General features: G+C 36.3%; 3 protein-coding genes across 3 annotated transcripts in view; 1 reads left to right on the top strand and 2 right to left on the bottom strand.

The window, feature by feature from the left end:
• The window catches only part of LOC109949032 (anaphase-promoting complex subunit 6), a 7,765-nt gene extending 2,120 nt beyond the window's left edge, over positions 1-5,645 (bottom strand). Inside the window, exons 1-12 of the mRNA XM_020563258.1 lie at positions 5,057-5,645; positions 4,503-4,637; positions 4,114-4,187; positions 3,825-3,864; positions 3,393-3,438; positions 3,066-3,145; positions 2,721-2,902; positions 2,496-2,621; positions 2,167-2,241; positions 1,292-1,417; positions 363-432; positions 9-78 (exon numbers count right to left, since the gene is read on the bottom strand). Of these exons, the coding sequence (XP_020418847.1) occupies positions 9-78; positions 363-432; positions 1,292-1,417; positions 2,167-2,241; positions 2,496-2,621; positions 2,721-2,902; positions 3,066-3,145; positions 3,393-3,438; positions 3,825-3,864; positions 4,114-4,187; positions 4,503-4,637; positions 5,057-5,302 (1,270 nt within the window). The 5' untranslated portion in view covers positions 5,303-5,645. The remainder of the gene's footprint in view (positions 1-8; positions 79-362; positions 433-1,291; positions 1,418-2,166; positions 2,242-2,495; positions 2,622-2,720; positions 2,903-3,065; positions 3,146-3,392; positions 3,439-3,824; positions 3,865-4,113; positions 4,188-4,502; positions 4,638-5,056) is intronic.
• On the bottom strand, positions 8,429-11,650 carry LOC18779652 (ras-related protein RABA1b). Its single transcript, XM_007211974.2, has 2 exons — positions 11,082-11,650; positions 8,429-9,173 (listed from the first exon to the last, which is right to left on the bottom strand). The coding sequence occupies exons 1-2, from the start codon at positions 11,300-11,302 to the stop codon at positions 8,741-8,743; spliced, it is 654 nt and encodes a 217-aa protein (XP_007212036.1). The 5' UTR covers positions 11,303-11,650; the 3' UTR covers positions 8,429-8,740.
• On the top strand, positions 12,936-13,747 carry LOC18779052. Its single transcript, XM_007212840.2, has 2 exons — positions 12,936-13,461; positions 13,580-13,747. Exons 1-2 carry the CDS (start codon positions 13,135-13,137, stop codon positions 13,604-13,606), a joined length of 354 nt encoding a protein of 117 aa, XP_007212902.2. The 5' UTR covers positions 12,936-13,134; the 3' UTR covers positions 13,607-13,747.

Here is a 15,645-nt window from a genome sequence, read left to right as displayed (position 1 = left end):
GATCAATGATAGCACAACACCAAGTTCATTATATACTAGTGGATCTGATGGGCAAGTGGTCTTCGCCTGCATAAAAAACTAAAAAGCAAGGCAATATCAGTACTTTTATAGTATGATAAAACAAAATACCAAGTTACAGAATCCATTGTTTTTGGGTGGGAAATGTATAATCATTTAATATAAAGACTTGTTTTTGAGACTTAATGGGTAAGACATAAGGTAGAAACTCATGAAATAAATGTGCCACCAAAATTCAGGGCTTCCCTTGTATGATGATATAGATGTGGATTATTTCACATTTCTGGACCAAAGTCAAGATCACAAACGGCAACAAGTAAGTGGTTTACAGAACTGTAAGTTACCTGTTCAGCGAGCTTAAAGCTGTTGGTTCGCATGTACTCCATCCCAATGTACAAAGTTGGTAAATGACACCTGGAATAAGAGAATATCAAGACCTGTAAAAGACAATTCATACATAATAAGAGAACTTAAACTATGGACCATTGGACAAAAGAGACAGATGAAATACTATACTAGGTAGGTTTGCAGCCATGATAATGACCATATAACATAAGACAATGAGTTTAACAGAGAGGCAATGAATACACAAAAGTTACTGCTAAGACCTTTTCTTTTTTACTCTTGTAAAAGTTAAATTGTGGCAAAATCTGATATCTGAATGAAAAAATGAAAACATGCTTAAATATTACATACACAAAATATGTTTCAGATCTAACTGCAAAACATTTGAAAAGTTTCATTCAAAATATTCTGATTAAGATCATTAGAAATTCATTTTGAAAATTTTGAACTCTCAACACCTATACCTTTGCTGTGCTCTTGACCTTTTTCTTGTAATACATTTTCACTCCGATGCCATTAACAAATGTGCACAGGTAGGTATATATATAGAGATAGAGAGAGAGCGAGAGAGAAACATAGAAATTAGGTGATGGTTCATAGTTTCATTCTTTCCCTCTCTTTTTTTGTGGTGGGGGTGGGTGGTGTGGGGTGGTGGTGGACTTCTATTGTTACTCGCAAAGCAATTCTAGAAGTGGGCATGGTAGAAAAAGCATACACAAACAATACCACAAGTAACCAAGAATAGAAACAATATAAAAGAGAATGACACAGATAAAGAAATATCCAAAGGTTCTCTTTAGAAAATAATCAAACACAGGTAATGTACACGACATGATCATATATCCTTCCTTATATTTCCAAGTGGAAGAAGAAGAAAAAAATTCAAGGTAACAGAAAACCATAAGAGCCCCGAAGACGCATAAATTACCCTGGAAACAAACGAGCAGCAGTGCGATAAGCTGACATTGCTTGATCACCCTCTTCTTTAGCAGCATAAGCATTCCCATATCCAATCCAAGCAGGTGGAAAGGTCCCATCTAGACTGGTAGCCTTGCTATAGTGTAGAATGAAGCCAAAAGAGATCAGTAATGATTCAAAATATTGCAGCACATAAGTAACAAAAATCCTTGCTACAGTTATCATTTCAAATGATTTTTAAGTATATTATGGTTCCAGATAATTGCTCCAAATGTCTGTCACCAAATGAAGGAGCAAGCAGCAGCCCATGTTCAGGCAGGACTAAATCAAATTTAAACCAGGATTTGGTCCATAGTCTAAATGTATAAAAAGCCTATTAATAGATGAATGACACAAAGCAATGTAAATATTTGCAGTAAGATAACCAGCATAAAGATATTTAAAAATCAATGTGGTAACAACTGGTACGGGGTTAAATGAGTTTATGAGCCTAACTAAATGCAATCCCTATATAGTCTAACAGAATCCACATTAAGTAATCTAAAACATCCATTATGACGTGAAGGCTATTTATCAGGCAACAAGGTTTTGAACTTAGTAACAGCTCCACCTTAAACAACATTTGAATATCAGGGGAAGCTGAGGGAAAAGAATGATCATAACCTAATTTCTCAGATACACAACATAACTGCATAACAAAGCCTTCAAGTATATAGAAAAAATAATATGTCCCAGTCAAAGGATCTTAAACCAGTAAATGCAGAAACTCTAAACCACTCAATACCAAAATATCACAATTCAACATCGGAGAAAATGAGCAACTAGCAATACAATTAAGTGTATACATTTCGTTTTTAACAGCATTACTAATCGTGATGAAGTTACCTGAAATAACGGTGTGACTCAGCAAACTTTTTTATACAATAATAGTAACATCCAACGGCAAACCATGATAAGGCCCTAGCAAGAGAATAAACCTGATAAAGTAATGAACTAGATGAATTGCACAAGCAACAAAACATAGATTCTTAAAAAAATCCAAAATCAATCTTTCAAGTGGCATCTCAAATCAGAGTTACCAGATCCCCCAAACCCCTGGTAACTGCAATCCAGATTGCATGTCCGCATACCATAAAATATGTGTATGCATTTATGGATGTACTTTCAAATTGTACGGTAGTGACTCCATTAATAAGTGTTTCAACCACTCTCACTTTTGAGGATAGTCCTTCACTAAATTGCATGCCATAAGATAGAGCTCATTTGAATGCCCAAGTTCCATAGCAGCGGCTAGATGCACCAATGTACTCTTCAGATGGAAAGGGTCTTTTTCAAGTAGTCTGTTAAATCAAAAATGAAACACATAAATTATTGGGGGAAAATAGCATCTAATGTGTGGGTTGTTATTGTAATTTGTTCCAAACCAGTTGCGAACTTACACAGAAGTTAGCTCAAAGCATTTTTGATATTCACCACACTGATGGTAGTATTCAGCTTTGCAGGCAAGAAGGTCAGTGTTGGTTTTCAGAGTACGAAAGAAGGATGGATCAGAAGTGTTACTATTACACTTCTCTTTTTCAAGTTCTCTGAATTTTGCTTCTACAACATTTTCTTTGTCGTACTGGAAAACACAAAAAGGAGAAAGACTGATGAGAGCACAGGAAAAGATATTGTTACTTTATGTTTGTACAGTGATCTATATTAATTAAAAGTATTCAGATGTAAGATGTCTTCTCTATGTTCGACATTTGAAGTCTGACATATTGAAATGGCTTTCTGTTTACCTTTTTAATTAAGCATGAGTAGAATGATGAGAGCCATCCATCTTCAGGACCAAATTGTAATGACGCAAGTAGACTTGCCTCTGAAACTCAGCAGCAAATCAAAAGGTTTAAGAAGGGAACCATCCCGTCCTTAGTGGAATAATTTTTTTAAGAAATGCAGAGGAAACACTACAATCCAATCTATGGATCAACAAAAATATGAAAGTACCAGAAGCCTAAATTAGATTTCAGCAATTACATAGAAATAGTATCAAAATTCATGATGTTACTTCCTTTAATAACAAGCACACGTGATTAAAAGAAAAGTATTATTTTGGTGATTCTAACCTTCCTCATATGTAAGCATGTGATTTTCAATAAGACATTCCAATGCCTGAAAAAGGAATAAATAAAGACATTAGAAAAAGTTTGAAGGATGACAATGAAAATGCTATAGAGCTCAACGTTTTGCCTAACGCTCTCACGTGGGTCTCTCTATTTTCCAGATGAAATTTATTTCCCCATACAAAAATGATTCTATCTAACTTATGAGTAATGCTTCCATAAGTGAACTACTGCAAAACCTTTAAAAAAATCAAGCGATAGAAGATTCCATGTATTTTAAGCATGTTTGGAATGATAAAACAGTTTCTTAATTTGTTACTTTAGAAATTTTAATCCTTTTGTAGGGAATGCTATTTCCCCTCCCTGCTTTTGGTGGCCATAAATGTTAGAGAAGACAAGAAATTATTTTGGTAGGCTAATAGATCGAATACATACCTCATAACATAAGGGATCGGCTTTGATAGCAGCTTTGTACCTTGAAAGAATTAGAGCAAACAGAACACGTTAAAGTATCCATTCCAAATATATGCTTTTCTCAATAGATGTCACACCTACAGAAATCATATTATTCTCTATCCACAAGATCAACATTTAGTTTAAGTTTCACAACTCGTCAAGTTAAAAACTACAGAGGATATCATTAATTTTACCCAAAAACACACTGGAACAGACACGCACCCCTTAAGACATTACATGATAAGGCTAAGTCACAGAAACAACTTACCAATGCCGGGCCTGGACACGGTTTTCCAATGCTTCATATGCCTTACCACGTAAAAAGCATATTGCAGAAGATATCTGTTGCAAGATAGGAATAACACATTTCATGACTAGAAACTTATACAAGCATAAATGTTCAAGAGCCTAAAACATGCCATCAACATTGAAAACTCAGATATTCATAGACTCCAACTGTAGATACCCAGTATGGCAAATGAATTAAGCAGATAAATACTACAATGAAACCAACTTAGAGACAAAGATAGTAGTACAATAAACCCATAGTAGTGTCTTAAGGTAGAATATTAAAAACTGTTGCCAGCCAAGTTTTCATATAGCAATGCTTACAAAGGGGTGAGGGAGAGGGAGAGAGAGAGAGAGAGAGAATCTTACATTGATCTCATGATCTTCGCCATCTTTATCCAAGTACATGATATTTGAATCCTTTGTGTCATTCAGATTCCCATGTTCATCCACTTTGGCATCGTCAAGCATTAATATGCATTGATCCCACTCCTTCAGCTCCTCCTGATTAAACACGGACATGAAAGAAATGGACTAGTCAGTACTATTAACCTAGAAAACGACTTCATGGAGCCAAATTTAGAGCTGAAGACTGTCAATTTGTCGTAACTGCCCGAAAAGATAATGAAAAGGAAAAAAGAAAACATGTGGAGAGAGAGTGCGCGTGTTTGTGTGAGAAAGAGAGAGAGAGAGAGAGAGAGAGGTGAACTGAAAAGAAAGATTATTTTACTGATACAATGCACTGAAAAGAGAGAGAGGTAAATCCATTTTTCGTTTCTTCTACAACCACATACTAAAGTGAAACAAAACCCAACTAAGAAACCCACAACCCACAAATGGAAACCCCATTACAAGCAAAAACATTGAACTAAATCAGCAAACAAAGAGAACCTATTTCCTGATTTCAACAGCAAGAGACTTACAAGGCACTTTGCAGCGAGGTAACGAAATCGGAGGTCACGGAGAACGATCTGGGAGGCATTGAGGAGGTGGTAGGCTCGTCGATAATGGCGGCCGAGAAAGAGAGCCTGAGCCTGCATGTAGATATCAGCAGGGTCATTGGTAAAGGCAGCGACTTTATCAGCGAAGAATATGGCGGAGGAGTAGAGGTGCTTGGTCACGCAGTCCCTCACTACCCCACGAAGCTTTTCTATCTCTTCTTCTCTCATTTTCGCCAAAAGGGGTTTGCTTTGGTCTGCTTCAATTGGAATTTGGGTTTGCGCGAGCAAGAGAGAGAGAGAGAGAGGGTTTTGGGGAGAGTGGGATTTGCTTGAATTGAGCGGGAGCCGGAGAGGTTTTAGAGGTAAATGATGGGCTTCGGCCTATGGGTCTCATTGGCCTGATTTGGTTCTTGTTTTGACCCAAAGAAAACAAAATTGTGATTTTTTTTTTTTTTTTTGAAACACAAAAAATGTGGTTGTTTAGTTTATAAAGTAATATTTCACATCATGTTATGATGTTGTATTAAGTCATCATAAATAAATAAAATAATGAAATAAAGTACAATTTTCTTATGTTATATGTCCTAATAAAAAAATTTATTTACGTTTTTTGTCAAATTATACATTTTTTTAATTAAAAATTTACAAAAAGTGCCTAAAGACAACCACAGATTAAATAAGTAAACTACTTGAAATTTAGCCTCTCAGTGTAACGCAGCCAGTTTCAAGTACGTAAGTAGTGTGATTTATTTTTATTTTTATCAAGGAGAAACTTCAACAATACAATCAAAAACATTAACCAGACATCTAAAGTACCAATCTCAAGAGGGCAACAAACTAACATAGACAAACGCAGCACCAAAACTATTAGCCCACATCACCACAATTAACCATAAAGGGTAATGCTAGCAACCTTCTCTCTAACCTTTTCCTTTAGACCTTCTTCCTTTTTTGTTTGACATGTGTCATTCTCTTTACACTTAAAACAATGTCATTAATATATTATACAAGTCAACTTTTGCTTTTCAAGTTTACCCTTATTAAATGTATTCAATTTATCCAAAAAAAATTCACAACTTTCTTACCATATATTAACGACATTGTTTTAAGTGTAAGGAGAATGATACATATCAAGCAAAAAAGGGAGAAGGTCCAAAGGAGAAGGTTATGGAGAATGTTGCTAGCATTCCTCTAACCGATAAATCCAAACAAAACCCACAAACCCAACATAACCAAAACCTTAAAACCACTCATGAGCTTAAACGAACCTTACCACAATACAAATGTACAGAAAGAATATACTATTTTTATTATTCAAAACACAATACAATTCAACCCCAACTAATGTTGACTAACCTCCTAATATAAGAGCAACTCCACCCATTTGCTCTTAGCCATGGCAAGGGGGGAGCTAGGGCATCCAATATTCACGTGAATAGAGGTTACCCTTGCAAATAGTATTTTGTGTTTCCACTCGTTGCTATGGCTAAGGGCAATTACTATTCATTTTTTTGTTTTTTTCACAAATTTTTTTACCTAAATAATTAATTTGAATAATATTTTCATATTATATTTTTGGGTTCCTACATGTCAATCTTTATTATAAAATTCATATCTCATAATCGGAAAAAAAATTCGGATAAGATTTTGAAAAAAATAAAACTTTGAAAGTGAAAAAAATATTAAATAGAAAGTGAATAATAGTTGAAAGTGACGAAAATGTATGAGGATTTGGTGTTAAAAGTAAAGAGTATTGGTTGGTATTTATAGAAAGAAAAAAAAATTTCATTAATTTTTGGGTATTTTTTTAAAAAAATTTATATATTTTTTCATTATTTTATTGCACAAAAATTCGCTGCCGTTAGATTGGAGGAAAAAATCCGATCTGAGAGCCCAGACAACGCCACGTGGATGCTGGCTATGGGCGGCACTATAGAGCGCTGACATCATCCAAAACTCAGGCTCCAAGTCGGGCCAGCCTCCCCTGAGGGCCAACCCAGTCTGCTGGGGTCCACCTGTTGCCCGAGCAAGCCTCTGTTGCTGGAATCACTTTTTTGGCCCAAACTTCCCCCCCCAACCCACGCCCCAACCTTACCGCTAGAATTGCTCTAATAGGTTGGCAAGATTACAAAGACTAAAACACCCTTGGAATTCTATCAGCATCCTAGCAGATTTGGGGAAAATATTATTTCAAGCGATCTACCTGCACATAAGAACAAACAAATAAACAAAAACAACCACATTGTCAAAGAATAATTGAGTACTTTCTAGCAACCTCATTAAAAACAATGTACGATCAAAATTAAAAGAACATAAGCAACGTTAGGTAGAGGATTTTGATGGACTCGCATATGTAGAGAACAGTTAGGGTTTTGGTATCAAACTATGACTGATGTTGATGAGTTTCTTTTGTTACATGTAAGCAAAGTGTGATTGTTTTAACTTATCCAAGTTTTTTATTATTATTATATCGAGGAACCCCTTCAAGGCAGGATCACATTGGACCCATCCATGTCAGGCAAACCTCAGCCCACACTCCTGGCTCCATAGGAACTCGCACAACAGCAGTAAGATTCGAACATCTGACGTATGAGTTTACAGTTAGCCCCAACTCATCTTTCAAACCATTGTGCTACGCCTCTGGGGACCAAGTTCGTATTATTTCGGAATTGAATGAGTATGCAATTAATCCATTTTGTTTGATTTTCATATGGGAATCATGTTTAAAATTGCGTAAGATCTTGACTCCTCAAGACAGAGTCTAATTCGAGGTCAAGGATCCAAGAGGGCTATTACATGTCTGTGGTTTGCAGTCTCAGGTCCCAGTGTCATATCATGTGTCTTGAGTCATGGGTTCATGATTCAAGAATCAACAATCAACAATCAGGTTTTCGGGGTTTGCGTTAGGAGAGATTCTAATGTGTCAGAGGAAATATGTTTGTGTCAACAACACTCATCACATGAGAAGTGTGGTAGACACATGAAATGTATCGATACTCTAGACACATGGGGATGTATATATCCCTGGTGGTAGGTAAGAATCTCTACTCCGTTAGGGTCATTGTTTGGTTTAACTTTAATGTTTGGAGCCTGAAGTTCTTCTAGGGTTAAGTAGGTAGTAGAGTGGAATGGAAATTCATAACCTTAATTTGGTAATGCCCTTTCCATAACAATAATTTCAGATTCCATTTTGGCCAACCAAACACTACCTAATATATATTCCCTTGACTTGTTTAATGCAGACTCATCGACTAAACAAGCACATAAATGAGATACATAGATTTTTTGGAAAGAGAAACCAGAGCACCGAATCTACCCGAAACTCACACTTGGAAGTACTATAGAATGATCAATTTATAGCACACTTCTTCCAACTAGACTTGCAAAACAATACTTGAATCCCCTCAATCGCAATCATTTCCGATATTGAAATTTATCAAATATATATCCTGGGTAAAAATAGATTTAAACGCATAGATGACGCTGAAAGGCGATTTAAATGTGCTAATCAGCATCCACTGGGTTGTTGCTAATTGTGGATAATATGAGCTAAGCTTACTCAAGGAAAAATTTCGTGTTTTGGTATCCGCTAGTTTGTATCCCTCTGAAAAATATTACACAGTACAAAGAAGCCATATTCATTCAATCAAGTTTTGTTTACCAGGCCTAGCTTGAGCAGCACCCAACTCTCTTCAAAGCAGACACATCATCCTTAATATTTATTTTCTCTCCTGTTGCTGGGACAGAAGCTGTTCCATTTTCTCCCCCTTCGACTGCCTTCTTGCTCACAATATGGTAGATTTGAGTCAGAACTTCAGCAAAGGAATTTTCCACATTCTTTGCTTCCAGTGCAGATGTTTCCATGAAGTAGAGAGACTCCTTTTCAGCATAGGACTTCCCATCTTCAGTTGAGACAGCTACAAGGTGGCGAAGATCTGATTTGTTCCCAACAAGCATCACAACAATGTTGGAATCCGTGTGGTTCCTCAATTCTTTCAGCCATCTGTCAACATTCTCAAATGTCGCATGGCGAGTGACATCATACACAAGGAGTGCACCCACAGCCCCGCGATAGTAAGCACTAGTGATAGCACGGTACCTATGAAACCAAGAAGGAAGACTTGAGCGACATGTATGATAAGCTTTGCATAAAAATAAAAACATATAACAAAGCCATCACTAAGACGGAATACCATAAGCAGATTTCATAAGCTAGTATGAAGAACTTGCATCTTCAGCTAAGGGGAAATATTTTTTGCCAAAGTTGATTGCAAGCCACAATTAATTATTAAAATATTACTGGAAATTTACTATTAGCAAAAGTAGTTTGATTAATATAATGATGCTCTTAGTTTATAAAATATAAAATCAGGCTTTAATAAGTAGCACCACCAACTACAATGCCAAGATACAAGAAAAGCAATATTTATTAACCTCTTTTTTGGGTTGGAAAGCAATACTCATGAGCTTATAGTATTCCTTTTCTGAAATAGCATATGAACTACCACAACCACCAGATAAAATGTAAACAAAGTGAGACTAATAACAAGAAGAAAATAAGCATAGTTAGCAATAGCCCTCACACTGCATCAAATCTCAATCATATAACAAGTTGTCATTCATATGGGCTGACTCATTGCAGTTTAACCACTTTGAACTTACTACGAAAAATGAAATTGCTTATGTTTTTTATAATTGATTCCCTAGTATTGCCTCTCAACTAGTTAACACCAATAACTATGCCAAAGGATCAAATGGAAATATCAAAAGAAAAAAACACTCTACAACCTCCAGTTTTTAGTCTTAGATTCTCACTGTTAAATAAATGTGGACAGATGTACTTCTTCTAGTCTATCTTTCTCTGTCAACCCTTAAAACCCACCCTTTTAAAGTGTTGTAGCCACCACCAGAAACTCCAGTCCAGAATTAAATACCTCTCTCTTTGATTCAATACTTAGCAAGCACTAAAGGGGAAGTTACTATTTGGCAAGTAACTCAAGGGTAGCTAAATCACTTTGGTTGTGATGCTACAGTGAAGATTTGATTGACCTCAGTGGGGAAAATCAGCCATGGGTAGGGAATGTGATAAGGGGAAAGGATGAAGGTGAGGTGGTAGGAGGTTCCTAGTAAAATGTTGCAGCACCTAGGTGTGGTCAACTTTTTCCAATTGCCATTGTTCTATATTTGGTTGTGCATAGATCTCTCTTTTCTCCTTTCTTTTTCTTTCCTATTTTCACTGACGACTTTGTGTAAAAACTCGCATTCATTTGCCAGGTAAGTTTTATATGTTGTGCTAATCCCTTGTTAACTGGCATTTGATTTACATAAAAGGGCATGTCAAAAGCTTCAAAATGAAGGCCTTTTTTTTTTTAAATAACTTTTTTAGTAATTCAGACACTTAATCACTGAATTCAAGAATCTCAGTCGAAAAATAGAAAACAATTCAAGAAGATCTGCCACCGCTGAAGCAGGAACCTCCCCAATCTGCAGAGTAGCATGAAGCATTCTTTTGCCGTATCTCAAATAAATTTAAGAACAAAGCCTTAGCACCTACCACCACAAAGATATTGTTGGCTGGGACCGACAACCATTAACACAGCTTCTCTTTTTGTTTTAGGCATGGATCTCAACTAAATTGAATAAACCAAGATCTATCTAAAACCCACCTACCACTCAAATATCAAGCAAACCATAAAGAAAATCAAGATCAACGAGCCTTTGCACTAACAAAAGAGAGCCCAAACCTTCCCAAGCACACAAATTTCAAAAGGAACAAACACAGAGCAACCATAATTGAACAAATCTGAGCTAAATATAACTACATAAAACAATAAACACACAAATCTGTCCCTGAAATTCACCAAAACCCACAAATCCATGTAATCCCAACTGCGCAAGTAACCAAATGTACCCGAAGACAGAAATCAACCTTCACAAACCCAGAAAGCAAAGCGGAAAACAGGAAAGACCCAGATGAAAAAAGGCATACAAGAAGAAGAGAGAGAACCTTTCTTGGCCAGCAGTGTCCCAAATCTGAGCTTTGATGACCTTTCCATCAACGTTCAAGGTCCTGGTAGCGAACTCAACCCCAATGGTGGACTTGGACTCGAGGTTGAACTCGTTCTTGGTGAACCTGGAGAGCAGATTGGACTTGCCCACCCCTGAGTCGCCAATCAAGACCACCTTGAAGAGATAATCATAGTCGTCATCAGCTCTGTACCCAGCCATTGTTGCAGTTTTTAACTTTTGCTGTTAAAATTAGGGGAGAGAGAGAGAGAGAGGGAGAGGGGTTTGCTGAGAGCTGGAGCTTTCGGTGGACAGTGAAGTGAGAAGTGAGAAAGTGTTTTTAATTTAAAAAAGCGCCAGAAACTTGATGACAAAGGAAGTTGTACAGTGAGGGCACCTCCATGTAAATAACATGAGCTCCTCGTTTACACCACAACAATTACTAGTGACGAAACGGGGCCCAAATCAACCTAATTTCAATTTGGATATTTTGATTATGTTTGTCAGACTTCAAAGAGAACAGTTGTGGATTGAATCGAATTAAATCACAATTTACGGTTGGATGGTTTGTTTGGTCTTTTTGAAAACACGCTAAACCGGACCGCCTATGTTAATTTTCTTATTAATTATCACAACTTGTTTTTTTCATCTTGCATTTTGATATCAACCATTTAATATTTAAAATGCTTTTTTTTTAATTATATTATTTTTCTTTTTTCTTTTTTTTTTATACAAGTGATATTCTACTTTAATATAATTTAAACTACATAAAATAGAATTCAAACTCGAGTGCAGAATGAAGAACACATCTGCTCTAGTCAACTTGACTAAACTCATATATGCTATTTCTCTTCTTCCTTAATATGAAATTTTCTCAACTGTTGTTCAAATCTAGTTATGGAATTCCAACTTATATATGTAAGAGACTAAAGAGTTTTTACTTAAGTACTTATAAAGTGAAATCAACCCAACCAAAATGCTCACTAAATGGATTGGTTGAGGCCTAAACCAAACTAATTCGCATTGTAGGAGGCACATTTTTTCAGTTTGCAGATTGAAGCCTAAACTACACCATATCCACCATTATTAAAATTATAGGGTCAAAAGTGATTGAAATGCCAAACTATAAGGACGAAAAGTGACTTGTATACGCTTTTTTATAAGAGCTTTTGTAAGACTAAAAGTTTTTAGTCATAAATTAGAGGTACATATTCTTTTTGCTCTTTTCACTGTTTTTCAATCCACAAAATTGTTTAGGTAGATGTAATCCATGTAACTTGCATAATTTAAAGCTGTTTGAAACTAAGATAATGTGGTCGACAAGGCAAGCTTTAGTTAAATGACTACTCATAATAATTCATAAAGTTACAGAAAGTTGTGATGACAAATGTCTTTTACAATGTATGTTGTAGATGTGAATGTGTTGTCCAAGAAACGAATCATTACCTTTTTGTGTGACTAAGGATGTATTGTTTGTTTCCGTTTAGAGACCTATGGAATGGACCCATCTCTAACCATTTGCACTTTAGTCATTTCAAAATTCGAATTGTCCAGTCTTGTTAAACACATCTATATATTACTGGTTCTTAAACACAAAAGAAGAATAAAAAATTGAAGGAGACGAATCGGTTCAGCATGAAAAGGACACATGTATATATCTATGTTGTGTTGGGTCAAAATATCCAATAAAGTTTATGCATAACACGAGAAATTTTTATATTTAACGATAACATCACGTGACATTAGTATAGAGTTGAGATATCTTTGTACTTTTAAATATAAACTGAGAATCCCCGAATTATATGGTCTTCATTTGCATACACCAAACTTTAACTTTTGTATGCCACAAATATCAAATGCTTTTTAAACCAATCTGTGAACCCCAAAACCAAATGAGACCCGCAAACTCAAACCATACTACTCATGTCCCCACCATAATTGCATGTCCCTTCTCTTCCCCAATCCCCATCCTATGTTTTTCCATCTCAGAAACTTCTAAAAGCCTAAACTCATAGCCCTCTCTCTCTCTCTGGTGTGCTTCTTCTACTTTCTCAATGTCCATGTCTAACCCTTCTTCACCTGTCTCGTTAAACTTGGACAGCACTGCAGATTCTTCAAGCAGTGCCAGCACTACTCCAAGTATTCAAATGGTTTCAAAGTCGGTATCCGAAAGGCTACTGGGGAAGTTCTTTGATGCCTCCCAATACGATTTCGATTATGAGCAGAGTGGCCTGTGGTCTCCTCCATTGCGCCGAAGTGTGTTCTTGGACTCTCCAGGCAATATAATCATATCATGTTGTGAAGAGGAAGAAATGTTCTGCTACAACAAACTCAAAAATGCCAAGATGGCTTGGCCTAGACGCTTCTTCTGTTTGATCACTGTAAGTTCTTTGCTTTCTCTGATCTCTATTTATGTGCAGATACTTTTCTTGTTTCTTTTTTATTTGAATAAATAAAATTATATATGTTGATCATATGTTGTTTTATTTCTTGTTGCAGGCCTTATGGTGCTCCCCAAGGCAATAGCTTGATACTCTCTCCATGTTAATTAAATTAGTTACTGATTTTTGGTTGGTCTTGTACGACTTATGATTTATCATCACCAGATATATCTTGAAATGTATTTTCTATTTTTGGTTTATAGTTATTGATGTTTGCCACTGGATGCTTCCAATCCTTGTACAATATATATACCACTTTTCTTAGATTTTGTATACACAATGTGTATAAATACACAATTGTGTATACATTATACATATACATGAAAAAAAAATACTTGACCGTTTGAATGTTTAATCCTATAGAAATAGGTGTAGGGTGCTTTGAAATTCATTAATGGAAAAAGTCATATGTCATGGTAGCAAGATTTGAATGATACAGTGACCCATCAACCAGACATGGGATGCACTGCATCCTAGCAACAGGAATTTCAGGCCTGCACTGCATGTGTCTTGTGCTGAGGCCACAGGTTTGCTTTTGGGTCTTGAGGACTCTGCAGACTGCAGCAAAAAATTATTAACGGCTCTTTCTTTATGAAAAAACTTGAAATAGATTCCCTTCCTTCCCTTACTTTTGGGGTTGATCAGATTTGGTCCTTCCTTATTAATGGAACTAAGGTATATAGATGATCTTTCTTACGACGTGTGCCAGAACAGTCAGACAGATCGTCTGCTTTGCCTTTTCTTCTCCTCCTTCTTGTTCCCTTTTACTTTTTTGGCCTATCTATCAATATATTTTAATCTTAATTAAACTCTTTATGCACATGTCGCTGACTAGAAAAATGAACGTCTTAATTAGAGTAAATTGCAATCGAGTTTGTATTTTATATAAAATCATGAAGGAGTAGCATAGTGTTTTTTTTTATACAAACGATAGCCTAAACTAAAGGGAGAGGGGAATTTCTCTCACGCACATGTCATGAAGGTTCGAACCTAAAGGAGTAGCATAGTTAAGAGCCATCTAACAGGCTTGAACACTTAAAAGTCACCCTACAGAGCAAATTAAGCTGACAGAATTAAGGCCTAATTAAACTTCAAGCAATCCCCAATAGCACTGTCCAGTTTTAAGTAGAATTTTTTTACTGATACTCAGATCTCGATAAAGTAGCTTTTCCTTGGTTTTTATTTTTTATTTTTTTGCAAAATAAAATCTCTTAAGGTGTTGTATTTTGATTTGAACTTGTGGATTGGCTTGACCATTCACTGGTTTGGCAGACTGTCCCCATGCCCTGCTGGGTTTTGGTTTACTAGTAACGCATGGTTAATTAGTCCACTCTTTTGTTTGGTTTTTTAGCAATGGCTTTGCCTTCAATAGCATATTGGTTTCTAGGTTGCTGGTGCAGTTGGTCCATTATTTTGAATTTGCAGTCATGCTCAGATGACCTTAATGGATTTGCTGGTTCTAGTTAAGCCGGTTTTTTATTCGGTTTTGCAGCAGCTTGGACTCCTGCTGCCTGCTGCTCAACTCTGCCTAACTTTTGGTTTGGAGTTGCAGAGACTTGGTTTTTGTCTGGTGTGCAGTTGGTTTGCATTTGGCATCTCTGTAGTAAAAGGGAACCTTCATCAAAGGAAATCATCTCATCATCAACACAATCATCTGCAATCTCTCATCAAAGTCAACCTTGATTTTTGCCTTCCTGTCATAGCTGATCTGGATTGATTCTCTTCATCAATCCCATTGTATTTACCTTATCTAGACAACCTGGATTGATTCTCTACATCAATCCTGTTATATTTACCTTATTTAGATATTATCAATTTGTATATAATAGTCATTCCGTGTATCAATCAGATATCAATGAAATATACTATTCATTCTTAATATCTTTATGGTATCACAGCCCTAAGGCTCCAACGAGCATCCTCTGTTCCTTTTTTTTTCTTCCAGCAGTCTATACTCATGGCTCCTGAATCCTCTGATATATCCACCCCACTCATCACCAACACCAACTCCAACACCCTATCCTCCCTAATCACCATCAACGCTGCTGCACAACTTCCCGTCAAGCTTACCCCTACAAATTACCCATCTTGGCGTGCCCAGTTTAACGCCCTCCTTATTGGCTA

The sequence above is a fragment of the Prunus persica genome, chromosome G4 (assembly GCF_000346465.2).
Source record: "Prunus persica cultivar Lovell chromosome G4, Prunus_persica_NCBIv2, whole genome shotgun sequence".
NCBI classification, from domain to species: domain Eukaryota; kingdom Viridiplantae; phylum Streptophyta; class Magnoliopsida; order Rosales; family Rosaceae; genus Prunus; species Prunus persica.
Note: the sequence above shows the minus strand (reverse complement) of the source record. Positions and strands in the feature narration are given on the sequence as shown.

Coding starts and splice junctions, on each gene's coding strand:
- LOC18779652 (XM_007211974.2), bottom strand. CDS start 11,302: ATGGCTGGGTACAGAGCTGATGACGACTATGATTATCTCTTCAAGGTG. Junction 9,174..11,081: donor GACACTGCTGGCCAAGAAAG/GTTCTCTCTCTT, acceptor TTGGTTTCATAG/GTACCGTGCTATCACTAGTG.
- LOC18779052 (XM_007212840.2), top strand. CDS start 13,135: ATGTCCATGTCTAACCCTTCTTCACCTGTCTCGTTAAACTTGGACAGC. Junction 13,462..13,579: donor GCTTCTTCTGTTTGATCACT/GTAAGTTCTTTG, acceptor TTCTTGTTGCAG/GCCTTATGGTGCTCCCCAAG.